This window comes from Trachurus japonicus, chromosome 9 (genome assembly GCF_045865225.1).
Source record: "Trachurus japonicus isolate A0001 chromosome 9, Traja_1.0".
NCBI classification, from domain to species: domain Eukaryota; kingdom Metazoa; phylum Chordata; class Actinopteri; order Carangiformes; family Carangidae; genus Trachurus; species Trachurus japonicus.
The window spans coordinates 2,436,183-2,451,348 of NC_140915.1; the positions used below are offsets into that span (position 1 = coordinate 2,436,183).

Here is a 15,166-nt window from a genome sequence, read left to right on the forward strand (position 1 = left end):
GATGAGCTCTCCTCCGATTGGTTGTTTGATTTGGCCGTGTAACGTCATCTCACAACAGTACTGCAAGTAAACTAAAATACACACCAACTGAAGGTCTTAGTGTGACCAGATGTTATGGCGAAGCAGTGCGCATTTTCGCGTGCGGTGTGGTGAATCCGAGTTCGATCCCCGCTGGTTTCACATCCGAAAAATTTCGTTTTTAAATTTTATATTGCAAGTTTACATTTTGAGTTTGAGAGAAGTGTATTTGTGCCATTGGTTGGGTTACAGCCGTTTCACAGGCAAAACAAACAACCAATCAGGCGAGAGCCCTTCTAGCCAATCAGAGTCGAAAATGGAGCCCATCCAGCCAGTCAGAGGCGGGAAAGGCGGGACTTTCCCGGAGCTATCCTACGAAAAAAAATATCGCGTACCGGAGGCAACAGTTCTAGGACCGCAGTTTTAGGACCGTTCGATTTATGTCACAGGAAGTTGCTGCGTTACTATGGAAACGGTAGACTTGTAGTTCTTGAGACCGGTCTTGGTCTTGTCTCGGTCTCGCAATGTCTGAGACTGGCAGAACGGTCTGGAAGGGATTTGTAGCCTACAATATCCAGGCAGACATGCTGTTTTTTTTGGAATATCATTATTTATTCGCGCCCTTCAAGTGGAACCAATCACATGCATTTTGTGACACAGACACGTTGGCGCTCGTCCTCTCGCGTTCTACAACTCATGCAGAAGAGCAAAACATGGTGTTAAAAACTAGAAACTAAAACTAGTTGTTGTTTTTGGTCTCGTTCTCGGTCTCGGTCTTGAGCTCAACTGGTCTTAGTCTTGACTTGGTCTTGGTCTTGGTCTTGATACTCTCTGGTCTCGGTTCAGGCGGTCTTGACGACAAGTCTAGGAAACGGTCACCGCTCTGGAGGCGATTATTTGAAATTTATATTCCAAGTTCACATTAAAACTGCGGCCCTAGAACTGCGGTCCTGAAACTGCGGTCCCAGAACTGCGGTCCCAGAACTGCGGTCCCAGAACTGCGGTCCCAGAACTGCGGTCCCAGAACTGCGGTCCTAGAACTGCGGTCCTGAAACTGCGGTCCCAAAACTGCGGTCCTAGAACTGCGGTCCTGAAACTGCGATCCCAGAACTGCGGTCCTAGAACTGCGGTCCTGAAACTGCGATCCCAGAACTGCGATCCCAGAACTGCGGTCCTAGAACTGCGGTCCTGAAACTGCGGTCCTAGAACTGCGGTCCTGAAACTGCGGTCCTAGAACTGCGGTCCTAGAACTGCGGTCCTGAAACTGCGGTCCCGAAACTGCGGTCCTAGAACTGCGGTCCTGAAACTGCGATCCCAGAACTGCGGTCCTAGAACTGCGGTCCTGAAACTGCGATCCCAGAACTGCGGTCCTAGAACTGCGGTCCTAGAACTGCGGTCCTGAAACTGCCGTCCTGAAACTGCCGTCCTAGAACTGCGGTCCCAGAACTGCGGTCCCAGAACTGCGGTCCCGAAACTGCGGTCCCGAAACTGCGGTCCTAGAACTGCGGTCCTAGAACTGCGGTCCTGAAACTGCGGTCCTAAAACTGCGGTCCTAGAACTGCGGTCCTAGAACTGCGGCCCTAGAACTGCGGCCCTGAAACTGCGGCCCTGAAACTGCGGTCCTAGAACTGCGGTCCTAGAACTGCGGCCCTAGAACTGCGGCCCTAGAACTGCGGTCCTAGAACTGCGGCCCTAGAACTGCGGTCCTAGAACTGCGGCCCTAGAACTGCGGTCCTAGAACTGCGGCCCTAAAACTGCGGTCCGCAGTCCTAGAACTGCGGTCCCAGAAATGCTGTCACAGAACTGCGGTCCTAGAACTGCGGTCCTGAAACTGCGGTCCTGAAACTGCGGTCCTGAAACTGCGGCCCTGAAACTGTGGTCCTAAAACTGCGGTCCTGAAACTGCGGCCCTGAAACTGCGATCCTAAAACTGCGGTCCTGAAACTGCGGCCCTGAAACTGCGATCCTAAAACTGCGGTCCTGAAACTGCGGCCCTGAAACTGCGATCCTAAAACTGCGGTCCTGAAACTGCGGCCCTGAAACTGCGATCCTAAAACTGCGGTCCTGAAACTGCGGCCCTGAAACTGCGGTCCTAAAACTGCGGTCCTGAAACTGCGGTCCTAAAACTGCGGTCCTAGAACTGCGGTCCTGAAACTGCGGTCCCAGAACTGCGGTCCTAGAACTGCGGTCCTGAAACTGCGGTCCCAGAACTGCGGTCCTGAAACTGCGGTCCTAGAACTGCGGATGCGTTCACTGACCTCTCGGCCCACGTACGAGTCCGGCTCCTCCACGATGACGGCCGTGAAGTGGTCCGACCTCTGACCCAGCAGAGGCAGCAGCTCCGCCGAGCTACACACACACACACAGAGGGGTCACGACATCATCACCATGACAGCACTATTCTGCCCTTGTTGTTGCTGTTGTTAACTTGGCAGATAGCTAACAGGGATTTTCAATAAACACCGAGTCAGCAGGTAAGTTTTGGGATGTTTACTGTTGAAACTTATTGAAGATTATGATATGATCTGTATACTACCTACTGCTGTAACATGCTATGTCAAAATGTCATAAGTAAAAGAATGTTACATCAAAATGCATAAAAAAAAAAAAAAAGAAAAATAAGGGGGAAAAAAAATCTGAAAGAAAAGATTATGATAAATATTTTTTATTCTGCGGGTAACGGGGGCGGGACTAGATCAGCTTTTGCTTCTCCCGCTTTCCCTTTCGGCCATGTGTATTGTATTATTTGAACTAAGATGAAGTGTGATGATGATGATTTAAATTGACATGCCCGAAATAAACAAATTGATTGATTGATTGATTGATTGATTGATTGAAACTGCAATACAAAGATACAAAATAAAATGTTACATGTTGTTTGGCTTTGTTCTTTAACACAACAATTATCATACATGACACAAATACTCAGAAACAAGTTAAATTCTTAATTAACTGACCACAAAGAAAAATAATTAGCGATTAGCTTAATGCTAACGTTACATTGAAAACGCCATTGACAAGCTAGCGCATTAGCATCGCTCCGTTTTTAAAGTTTTCCCACACAAATATGAACTGTTTCTAAATGGAGAAGAACTACGGTATAGTCTAAAGAGACACACAGCACACCAGAGTCCACAATGCCCCTGTTCTCTTAAAGGGGCGGCACAAGCACCGTGACATCATCCCGTCGTCATGGTTACCTGTAGGGCTCCAGCGGCGGGCAGCGGTCGGGCCGGTCCAGTCTGGTGTGGTTCTGCAGGATGTTGACCATCAGCTGTCGCACCGACTGGACCTCTCTGTCTGCACCTGCACACACACACACACACACACACACCGTCACCATGACAACCACAACACATACACACACAGCAGCAAGCGTGTAACAAGCGTGTAACAAGTGTGTGTGTGTGTGTTACCTCTGTAAGTCGTCCCTCTGTCCGTCACCGCACTGTGAGCCTTGAAATACTGAAACAACAAGATGAGACACGTTACTATAGTATTTATTTTTTATTTATTTAACCTTTATTTAACCAGGCGAGCAAATTAAGAACAAAATTCTTATTTTATTAGTAGGCGTAGTCCAGTCATTTTATGAGAAAAGGTTGAACAAATTGCAACAGAATCAAACTCAACTGGTTTTGTTTCCTCAACATGTCCTGAGTGAGGGAGAAAAGCCCTGAAGAATCCCATTAGGGGAAAGTTTAGAAAAACACCCAAATATAGCCCATAATACGCCTATTCATTATTTTTCTCACATGAATAGGGTAACATTTTTAACCTTTAGATATCTCCATGAAAATTACTGAGTTGATTACTTACATTAAGACAAACAAAAAAAGTATTACAAGTTTTTTTAATTGTTTGTTAACATGAGCAAATTTGCATAAATCCCACCGTTTTGACAGCACATGTATATAAAGGTGCTGTGGTGGTACCGGCATGAAAACTGGGATGAGTCGACTCCATCGGTCAACCGACAAGAAACCACTTTAAATTTCAAGATGACTGCAATTTTTCAAGATAGCCACATCCTTAGAGCAGGTATGACATCATGTTCCTGTCTGCTATTGAGATCAGGGAGCTCCAGCAGAAGGACATTTATTTTCTGATGGTTGTTTTAATCCAACAGTTCTTTAAAATATATATATTCTTAGCATTTTCACCATTAATGATAGAGAGATATATGGGGCGGTGCGTGGCGCAGTGGGTAGAGCGGCCGCCCCATGTAGAGGCCAAGGGGGCAGTTGTGGGTCTGAGAAGTGAAGCTCACTTCCGCGTTCAAAAAACTGCAATCCCCTCGGATTCCTCTGGGGGCTGGTGTCAGAAAGCAGCATTCCCCATAGACCCCCATGTTAAAATCGCCGACTTTACATCCTCAGTAAACATGTTAAAAGCCTGGTGTCAGAACGTTTTTTTTTCTCAATCGATAGTTTCTACCCCCGCACACACTCTGAGGGGGGTGAATTTTTTTTTAACTCTACAGTTTTACTGTTATAAGGTTAAAACTCTGACCAATTAGGGCGCGGAAACGTTGAGTGACAGGTCCGAGCAGCTCCGTGGACAGCTGCTTCGAGGCCAGTGGGCGGGTTCTCGGCCGGCCAATCCAACATGGCGCTGTTCAGGCCGCCATATTTGAGTCACAAAAACGACTCCCCAAAACCAATGGGTGACGTCACGGATGCTACGTCCATTCTTTTTACAGTCTATGGTAGAGGCTACAGTCCTCGCCGCAGGCGTCCCCGGTTCGATTCTCGCGTCGGGCAGACCTTTCCTGCGTGTCATTCCCCCTCTCTCTGCCTCCCCATTTCCTGTCTATCTCTACTGTCATCACTATCAAATAAAGGCAAAAGGCCGAAAAATATACTTTAAAAAAAAAAATGATAGAGAGATATTAGTGAAAGGGGGATGGAGAGATGGAAGGACTTGCAGCAAGGGACGTGGACTGGATTTGAACCCGTCACTGCAGGAAGAACTCGTTTTACATGGTAGCCTAGCGCCCTAGCTCATTAAGCTACAGTTGTTTTACATGGTAGCCTAGCGCCCTAGCTCATTAAGCTACAGTTGTTTTACATGGTAGCCTAGCGCCCTAGCTCATTAAGCTACAGTTGTTTTACATGGTAGCCTAGCGCCCTAGCTCATTAAGCTACAGTTGTTTTACATGGTAGCCTAGCGCCCTAGCTCATTAAGCTACAGTTGTTTTACATGGTAGCCTAGCGCCCTAGCTCATTAAGCTACAGTGTGCCTGACTGTGATATGTCAACAAGACTGAACAAGACATTTACACCTGCTAAACCCGATGTTTACATCTGGTGTTGTATGTATGTATAAATTAGCCATACTGAATTAGACATGCCCTGTTTGCTCATGTTGATAAAGAATTTCAAAAAACTACAAAAAATGCATTTTTTGTTTGTAAAACTGGGTAATTTTCATGAAGATATCTAAAGGTTAAAATTTTGACCCTATTCATGTGAGAAAAATAATGAATAGGCGTATTATGGGCTATATTTGGGTCTTTTTCTAAACTTTCCCCTAACGGGATTCTTCTGGGCTTTTTTTCCCTCATTCAGGACATGCTGAGGACACAAAACCAGTTGAGTTTGTTGCAATTTGTTCAAGGTTGACCTCCATTTTGGCTTAAAATTACTGGACTAAGGAGGAGGAGGAGGAGGAGGAGAGGAAGAGAGAGGAGAGAGGAAGGTCAGAGGTCAGAGGTCACCTACCTTGAACGTTGGGTAGAACCTGATGCTGAACTCTTTACACACGTCAAAGTTTTCCTCCTGAGCGCAGTCCAGCACGGCCACACTGATCACCTGCTGCCAGTCTGAGAGACAGTTACCATGGTTACCACACACACACCACTACCAACAAACCATCTATAGATAATATTTATTGATCATCAATCAATCAATAACAGAGTCAGAAAACCAGTTTCCTGTCCGACCAATCACAGAGCTGCTTGTTGACGGGCTGAAGCTGCAGGATGAGATCAATGGATCAATCTGATCACATTGATCATTGATAATCACATCACACACACTGTTAAAGGGACAGTTCAACATCTTGGCCCTATAGGTTCATTCACCACCACGCTAGGAAATAATAACGTACACGTGAAGCAAATACTCTGAACTACTTTCTCTCCTGAAATCCCTCCGCCCAGCAGCAGCCGTGTCTGGAAAGTAGTTCCAGCTGCATTTGCCTCTAAAACAACTCTGTCTCCTCAACTTTTTCTTGAAATTTTTACCATTTTAAAAAACTTTTTTGGAGACATTTTTCCACTTTTTTTTCAAGAAAACTTTCAACTTTTATTTTATTTTTTAGAAATCTTACCACTTTTTTCCAGAAATTTCTCTACAATATTTCCAAGAAAATCACACCATTGTCTCTAATTTGAACGTACATTAGCCTACATGGACTTAAAAAGTAACAAAGGTAACAAACCTACTGCTGTGACTATAGGGATTATGGCAATGGGCCAGTTTGACTAAATGTTGAACTGTCCCTTTAACGTGTTAGACGGTTCATGGTCTGACAAAGACTCTGATTAACATGTGAATGTGTGTGTGTGTGTGTGTGTGTGTGTTCTCTCCAGCTGTCTGTCTCGGGGGTCAGAGGTCGTCAGGTCTTTGTGTCAGACAACAGGTCACAGAATGGGAGAGTGTGTGTGTGTGTGTGTTATTGTGTGTGTGTGTGTGTGTTATTGTGTGTGTGTGTGTGTGTTATTGTGTGTGTGTGTGTGTTACTGTGTTAGTGTGTGTGTGTGGCAGCTGGTTGAGTTGTTCCCCGGCGACAGATGGGGACCGGTTCCCACCAGCTGCTCTCTGTGTGTGTGTGTGTGTGTGTGTGTGTGTGTGTTCTTGTACATACTACATTGTGAGGACCGGCGAGAGTTTTTAACCAACACTGTGAGGACACTTTTGGGATGTGAGGACATTTTGGCCGGTCCTCACTTTGTCAAGCTTTAAATTAGCTCTAAATGCTATAAATAAGCTCCCCTCTGTTTTTCACAGAGGGTCCTCAGTTTGATAGTAAGTTAAGAATTTTTCGCCAGAATTTCACACACTTTTTGCTCTCTGCTCCGCCTACTGGTGAAATTTGGTACTGCACCCAAATATTCACCAAACGCTTAGGCATATAGGACTAATCTCCTGCTGCTGTACTAAGACATTACTAGAAATCATGTTTGTTTTGTTTTGCATGGCCATTTATGATTTTTTGAAAATTGTTTTAATTAATTCAATGGATAATTATTGAATTTGTGCTATGACAATATTTTTCCATGTGATTTGTTTAAATTTAAAAGGATTAACATTTAAAATGTTATTATTATTATTATTATTATTATTAATAATAATAATAATAATAATAATAAGCAAATTAAGGCTAAGTGCTGTCCAAAACCCACTGTCATATTTGTGAAACTTTTATTGTCGTTTAGACTTCATTTTACATGGTCCAGATCCAAAACTACTCTACTTAGACAAGACAGATCATTAGTTACATTACTAGATCATGACAGAAGCTGGAGACCTACCAATTTTTAGTTATATAAAACCTTTATTCTATTTATGAAAATGCAATAAAGAGACATTTTGCTGTTTTTCTTTTTCCACGTCTAGACCATTCATGTCCGAAATAGTGAAAGCTTTTTTTCTAGTTTTATAGTTCAGTAAGAACAGTTTTCTGTTTGACACGTAGACCACGTTGGACCAGGTCCATATCCAAAATCACCATACAGAGGCAACTAGTAACTAGGTACTAGATTAAATACTGTCTTTTTGGACAAATCATCTTCTTGCATGAGCACTACTGGTCTATGTGGTCTACATCTGGGGGAAAAAACAATTAAAATGTCTTTTTTTTTTCATTATCATAAATAAAGCACAGTGGTGGTGAGGCATTCCTTACTTTTACAATGTATGGCGTGCCATCACAACAGATGAGCAACAATGAGAGGACCACTGTTTGTTACCCTACAGTTTCCCCTCTACATCAGAGGCTGTGGACCAGAAGCCATCCTCAATGTCATCCATGACTCTACCTGCTGCATGCGGAAACTAATGACTTTTTTTTTTAAAGAGGGCAGTTAATGGCTCATTATAGTTAGGCCTATCTTCCAGTCGCCTTTAAAGCAGATATCAGGTGAATGTTTTTGTTAATATAAGTCCTAAATAGTCCTATTTTCTGTCAGCATCACTTCCATAGAGTGTTTGGTCTCTCCGTCACTCTGCTCTGCTGTAAACCAGGAGAAAACTTTCCTTGTAGGATACAAGTGTTATCCAATGAGGAGAGAGAACGGCATGAAGGGCTGTGTGTGCAGCCAAGGGATGCGCATGAATGTGGTGACGTAGGGACGAGGACCAATTGATGCCTGACGAGGGCGGGGGCTGCTAACTCATGGTGCGTTCAAGGAAACTCGTAACTTGTGTTTTTCCTTCCTGTGAAGTCATACCAGTTCGATCTGGTACGAGTTCACGGGTCGGAAGTTACGAGTGGCCGTTATAGTGACTTTCACAGGCAACAGGACGGTAAAAACACGAGCTACGGGTTGGAACGCTACAAAGTCGTAACAAAGCTGTAACTTACGGTTTCAAAAGCCTGGAACGCAGCATTAGACAAAACCACCGGATCGCTGATATCTGTTTTAATATGTGAAGTGGTCTGACTTCAGGAAAATGTTGATAATTCACGGTTTTATAATGATTATTCATTTTAATAGTTTTGGCTGATACAAAGACATGACATGGCCATAAATATGTGGCAAGGAAAATTTGATATTTTATCTTTTTCAATCATTACCTAGTTGAGTACTATATTCTTTATTTATTAATATAATATAAATACTTAAAGATTCCCTAAACCAAAAATCGTCTTTTTAAAATAATTAACATGTCAATTTAGTGTATGGGCTCTGCTACAAGGCATTTCAGGAGCAAAATTGCTAATCCACGCAATAACTGAGCATTTTAGACTTGAAAATGCAGTTTTAGTACCAGAGTCTGAAAAAACTGAATTCAATTTTTCAAATTGGAGTCCGTTTTCGTGCGTCACGAAACTATAGCAACCAATCCCGTTGATTTCCCCCCCATCTCATTATATAAATTACCCACAGGGTGTAAAGCTGGAGTAACGTACGTTAAACAGCGATGACGGCGACGTTGCTCTGTGCTCGGTGAGGAGCGGTTAAGGACGGTGATACCAGCCTGTTACCAGTAGCTCAGAGACTGTGGGCGTGGCCTCTGGATGCGAGCACCTAAAGAACTTTATAATTCACAGCAGCGGCGGCTCAGGAGCTCATGCCGCTGTTTGTTGTAGTAATTCACCGCGATAGCGGCACTTCACTCCTACATAACAGCTGGATGCACCACAAAATTATGTGTGGCAGCGGTGGCAATGTGGTAATGTCGCTGACTTATAATCTGTAGACTTGGGTTCGAATCCTGTGATCCATTTTCTTTCTCTGTCTTTAAACTTCATTCACTTTTCGGTTTACATTCAAATTTGCATTTTAATACAAAGACTCCCCAGAGGAAACACAAGCTTGCACTTGAAACCTGACGTGAGCTTCGTGTTTTCAAATCACCTGTCTGTCTTCCTTGCCCCTGACGCATTGACGCGGGGGGGGGTGGGGGGGGCAGCCAATGAGTGCTCGCGGCAGCGCCGCTGCTCGTTGAATACAGCTGTAATAACGTGATTTCAGGTCCTGAAACATTTGTAATATCTCTGGAAAAAGTCACTAGATTTGTCGCTAGTCGCTTTTTACAAAAGAAGTCGCCAAGAGGGTTTGGAAAGTCGCCAGTTGGCAACACTGCGCGCACCGCCGTTACCTAGCAACCCTGACCAAGCAAATCATGCATATTAATAAGATGTGAATTTTTCAATGAGGGAGAAATATGGACGTGTTGTTAGTGTCTTTGGAGATTTATTTTAAACAACTTTTTTTTATCAAAAATAGTCGGGCGGAGTTTAGCTCAGTTGGTAGAGCACCCGCCCCATGTGTTGAGGCTATAGTCCTCGCTGCAGGCGGCCCCGGTTCGAGTCCCGCGTCGGACGGCCCTATCCTGCATGTCATTCCCCCCATCTCTGCCTCCCATTTCCTGTCACACTCTCAACTGTCCTATCGAATAAAGGCATGAAAAGCCAAAAAAATATATACTTTAAAAAAATAGTCATAGCAGAGCATTTTTACACATTTTTTTACATGCACATCATGCCCATGACAATGGGACTTGAGCTTTCATTAGTTTTCACAGCACAAACAACATGATTTAAAGTCAACAGTGAACATTACGGCCCTTTCCTGTATGTCATTCCCCCCTCTCTCTGCCTCCCATTTCCTTTCACACTCTGAACTGTCCTATCAAATAAAGGTATGAAAAGCCAAAAATACTGTATATAGGCTACTTAAAAAAAAAAGACAGACGACAGTCGCCATGGTGGGGATCGGCCCACATAATAGGTGCCAGGGGTCTGCTGCACTTGACTCGTCTTGAAACACAAACCAAGGAGTCCGAAGGGACAGTGTTGTTGTGTGTCCTTGAGAGGGACAAGAACGACAAACACACGGTGACCTTTGACACGTCTGAGGGTCGCACGGAACTCCACACAGTTGATGGGCCTCACTTCCTGATACACAAACTCAAATGTCTGCCTCCTAGCTTAAAGCGTTAGTGAATTATTTGGTGTAGATTTGAATCAGCTGTTCTAAACCCTCTCACGCCTTCTCTATTTCCCACTTGCGCTGGTTGGAGGGACGGAGGTGGGAAAGAGGAGGATTTGCAGTAGGGTGCGTGGTGGACGAAAATTGCAAAGTGTGCCTAAACACGACAGAGACTGGGAGAGAGCTACGAAATTAGAGCCCTTAATGTGAAAAAGAAAATATATCTAAAGGCATAAAAAGTGATGCACTTTTTTTTTAATTTAGACTTTATCCAGTTAAAGGAATTGTGTGAAAATATGTTTGTGTTTTATGGTCAAACGTCTTCAGTAAGGCAAAATACTGAAAGGGTTAACAGGGTTTTAGTGAGGTGCTGGAGAAGCAGAAGCAGGACTGGGGCTCTGCTAATTAACGACCCATCAACTCAGCAGCCAGAGCACTCTGTGCAAGGTGAAGAGTTCACCGGCTGAGTGACACTGGCTGCCTCTCACCTGTTAAAGAGACAGATGGAGAAATTTAAAAGACTGCAATTTCATTATATAAAAACAATGATGGAGGCTCATATTAATTCAAAGGACTATGAAATTTTGATTTGGAAATTTTCAGGAAATGTAAAGTATTGATGCATTTTCTTCCTCCATCTGATTCAAATTTACCCATCCTAATACAGCTCCTGAAGAACGGTTCAGCTAGAGAGATGGCTGAGGTCTAATTTTCTTAGATTCTAAGAGTTATATGCTAAGAGTGCAAGGAGGAGGAAAATCAATATACAGATCATCTTTACAGTATATGGAACTGTACAGGACAGATAACTATCCCCTCAAGATTTTCTCCTCAATAACACAAAATTTTATTTACTCTGGGAATCTCATTTGAGACTTTTGCTGAAAGTATATCAGACAGACAGAATAGTGAACTCAAACAGTATGTCACAAAAGAACATCAGAGAAAGTTACAGATACCGGAATTAACTTTAACAGAGGTTTATCATATCATGTAGCTCGTGTTATGGTGGTGGAGCACTACAAGTGGGTCCACAGTCTCCAAGAGATAATAACAGACTGAGATCTGGAAAGTCTGTAGCTACAGAGTTAATTCATGTTATTTTTCATATTTATTAAATCATATGATGCAAAGCTAGTTAAGACAAATAACAGTCAGTCTTGGCTATGCTGCTGCCGACACTGCTGCTGCCCTGCTGGGACCCTTACTGCTTCTTCATGTTACTGCTGTTGCCCCTCCTACCCATGAGGTTTTGCAAACCCACCACCTCCCCAGCATCCACCTGTGGGCTCTGTCTCTATGATTTCCTGCGAGGCCCTGCTTTCATTCCCTGTAATGTCTGTCAAAGTAGATCATTATTCAGGGAATGAATATCTGAGACAGAGCCTGTTGCCTGCTCATTGTTATTAATTGTTCTAATTTTGAGTTGCCTGACTGAATTGTACAATTTTATATGTTTCTCCACTCATTTGTTCATTTCCTCAATAAATAAATCAAGAGGTTAAATCAATATTGACATAAATTTAATCTGAATTTTTTAATTAGGTGTCCCCTTGAGTTATGTGAAACTCTGATGCTCTTTATATGTCAAAGAGACCATGAAGTCACTTCACCGCAGTGAAAGTGTTCATCAAAATAAAACTTTAAATTCTGGCACAATAAAAGATAATTAATAAAGAAGATTATAATGTAAGGCCTCTGGTATTTTATCATAAATTATATTCTTTGAATTATGAGGTTTCACCGCATTTTTGCATTTTTCGAAGCTTGGTGCTTTTATTTTGACGGGAACGTTGGTCAGGAGAAGCACTGAACGACTTCCTGCTGCTGCGCGCGCCCATCCCCCACTCAGCCCGAGCGAGGTGAAGAGTTCAGCTCAGTACAGGCCACTTGCGTGCAGCTCGCTGGACTCTCCTCCACATTCGCCACCTTGAAAATGAAGCGACTTCGACGAAGACCTGCCAACGCTAGCGTAAGTATTTATTTTTCTTTGCACTTATTGAAGTTCAGTTTAAATGATTTTAAGGATGCTTTGTGTAGTTAAACCAAACCTAATGCCAGCCAGGCTGTAAAATTAACACTCCGCAAGCGCCAGTGAACCGTCAGGCTTTACCGCTCGTCATCTAGCTAATCAAGCGTTGTTGTTGTTGTTGTTGTTGTTGTTGTTGTTGTTGTGCATGTGGCGTTGTGCATGTGGCTCCACAGCTCCATCCATTCATTTTTTGACGGCTTTGTTGTAAACAAATGCACATGGCCATGTATTGATTTTTTTGACGGCATCGGTTGTCAACAAATGCAGGTGGCGATGTATTGATTTTTTGACGGCTTCTGTTGTCAACAAATGCACATGGCCAGGCAGAGGTGTAGCAAAGTAAAGGGCAATTTCCACTGGATGCATTTCAATTCTGTGTGAGTTTCATGCATCATGTGTTATGATTAGGTAGGCCTGCTAGGTCTGGTCTAAAAGTTGTTTGTCTAGAGATTATAACACTTTGGAGTGTTGAAAGTCCAAAGCGCCATATATAACATTTTTAATAGAGATTAATCGCGAGTTAACTATGGAAAAAATGGATTAATCGCGATTACAAAAATTAATCGTTTGACAGCCCTAGTTGAAACACATGTTTGAGCATATCCTGTGGCTGCTGTAACATCCACAGTCTGCACGTTTATTTATCTGTAATAATGACTGTTTTCACTCACTGGTCTTTTTTTTTTTCAACCTGTTGTTGCCTTTGGGGTGAAAATGGAGTGTTTAAAAAACGTTTTAGTGAGTTTCTACGGTTGTAATGTTGTAATTTTGCAACATTGGGTTCATGAGGCTTCATGAGGAGCAGAATCTCCTGTATTTCCACTCATTCGTTTTGGCTAATGCTGCGTTCCAGGCAGGCTTTTGAAATCGTAAATTACAGCTTCAAGTCACAACTTACGACTTTGTAGCGTTCCAGACAACCCACTCGTGTTTTTCCGACCTGTTTTACCGGTGAAAGTCACTATAACGGCCACTCGTAACTTCTGACCCGTGAACTCGTACCAGATCGAACTGGTACGACTTCACGGTCGGAAAAATACGAGTTTCCTTGAACGCACCATAACAGTCCTCGTCCCTACGTCGCCACATTCACGGCGTTCCTTGGCTGCACACACAGCCCTGCATGCCGTTCTCTCTCCTCATTGGATAAAAACTGTAGGATACGATGAATGTTTTCTCTTCGGCTCAGAGCAGAGCAGAGGGACTGAGAGACCCGTGTTTCAGACCAAACACTCTATGTAAGTGATTGCTGTCGGAAGATACAACTATTTAAAGGGACAATATGTGACATTTACCCCCATCTAGCGGTGCGGTTGCATGTCGGCACGTATTCTTGCTGTTGCGTTTACGTAAACTCGGGCAGAAGTCAGAAAAACAACACACGCTGCATGTATCAGGATAAACAAGCCTCTATGTAAACAAACGGTCCGCCAGCACGAGGCAAAACAATACAGGCGTGACAATATGTTGTCATGGCGATGTCGTATTGTTTACCTGACCCACGTTTTACCGGCTTTCTCTCGTCGAGTAAAATAACATCCAGTCGGTTTGCCGACGGCGTCACTCACGGCGTCATCCAGGTGTCTGACTGCACCTGAAGGCAACACCAGTGCCTCCGTCCTTCCTCACACTAGCTACACGGTGGTGACAGTTTTAACAGGCGCTGTCTGGAAAACTTTCTCCCCGAGCCGAGAAGCTCCGGCGGCCCGAGTTTGTGGTTACTTACAGCCACGGTGACACTGAACGTAAAACATGGCGATTCAACATGGCAGAGAAGGTTCGGTGAACCCCCCCCTGTATGTTTGTAACGACTTGTAACATCTCATTCTAAGGTACGAGAAAGCGCTCGTTTGTATGCGGGCGCGATTCCACTTCAGTGAAATACGTATTTATGAAAGCGATATTTGATTTTTGTCAATAAAAAGCCAATAAAGTCCCATACTGTCCCTTTAAGACTTATATTAACACAAATATATCACTTACTTCTGCTTTAAGTGTACTTGCTTTTAAAAAGGTAACCTTTCAGTCAACATTTGTTTTAAGATGCGTGCTTAAGGGGTGGTGTTTAGCTCAGTTGTTCGAGCACCTGTCCCATGTGTTGAGGCTATAGTCCTCACTGCGGACGGCCCCGGTTCGGGTCCCAGTTCAGGTCCCGCGACAGATGGCCCTATCCTGCGTGTCATTCCTCCTGTCTCTGTCTGCCATTTCCTGTCACACTCTTGACTGTCCTATCAAATAAAGGTATAAAAATAAAAGTCAATCAAGGTGGGATTCAGATGGTAATAAAACTTCTGTAAGGTCTCAGTTTATAATCAACTCACCTTCTAATAAACTCCTTTTGGTTTTTGTTTTGTCGATGCTCCAGAAATGGAGGTCAAGAAACAAGGTAAAAGACCCTGGACTGACCCTGAGAGAACTGCAGTCAAACGAGGCCTTGCCAAGTTCATCGCACTG

General features: G+C 43.6%; 1 protein-coding gene across 1 annotated transcript in view; it reads right to left on the bottom strand.

Annotated features, from left to right (window-relative positions):
- The window catches only part of LOC146980510 (sulfhydryl oxidase 2-like), a 33,480-nt gene that overhangs the window by 13,892 nt on the left and 4,422 nt on the right, over positions 1-15,166 (bottom strand). The window contains exons 2-5 of the mRNA XM_085787976.1: positions 5,741-5,841; positions 3,434-3,482; positions 3,218-3,323; positions 2,276-2,366 (exon numbers count right to left, since the gene is read on the bottom strand). Coding sequence (XP_085644102.1) covers positions 2,276-2,366; positions 3,218-3,323; positions 3,434-3,482; positions 5,741-5,841 — 347 coding nt within the window. The remainder of the gene's footprint in view (positions 1-2,275; positions 2,367-3,217; positions 3,324-3,433; positions 3,483-5,740; positions 5,842-15,166) is intronic.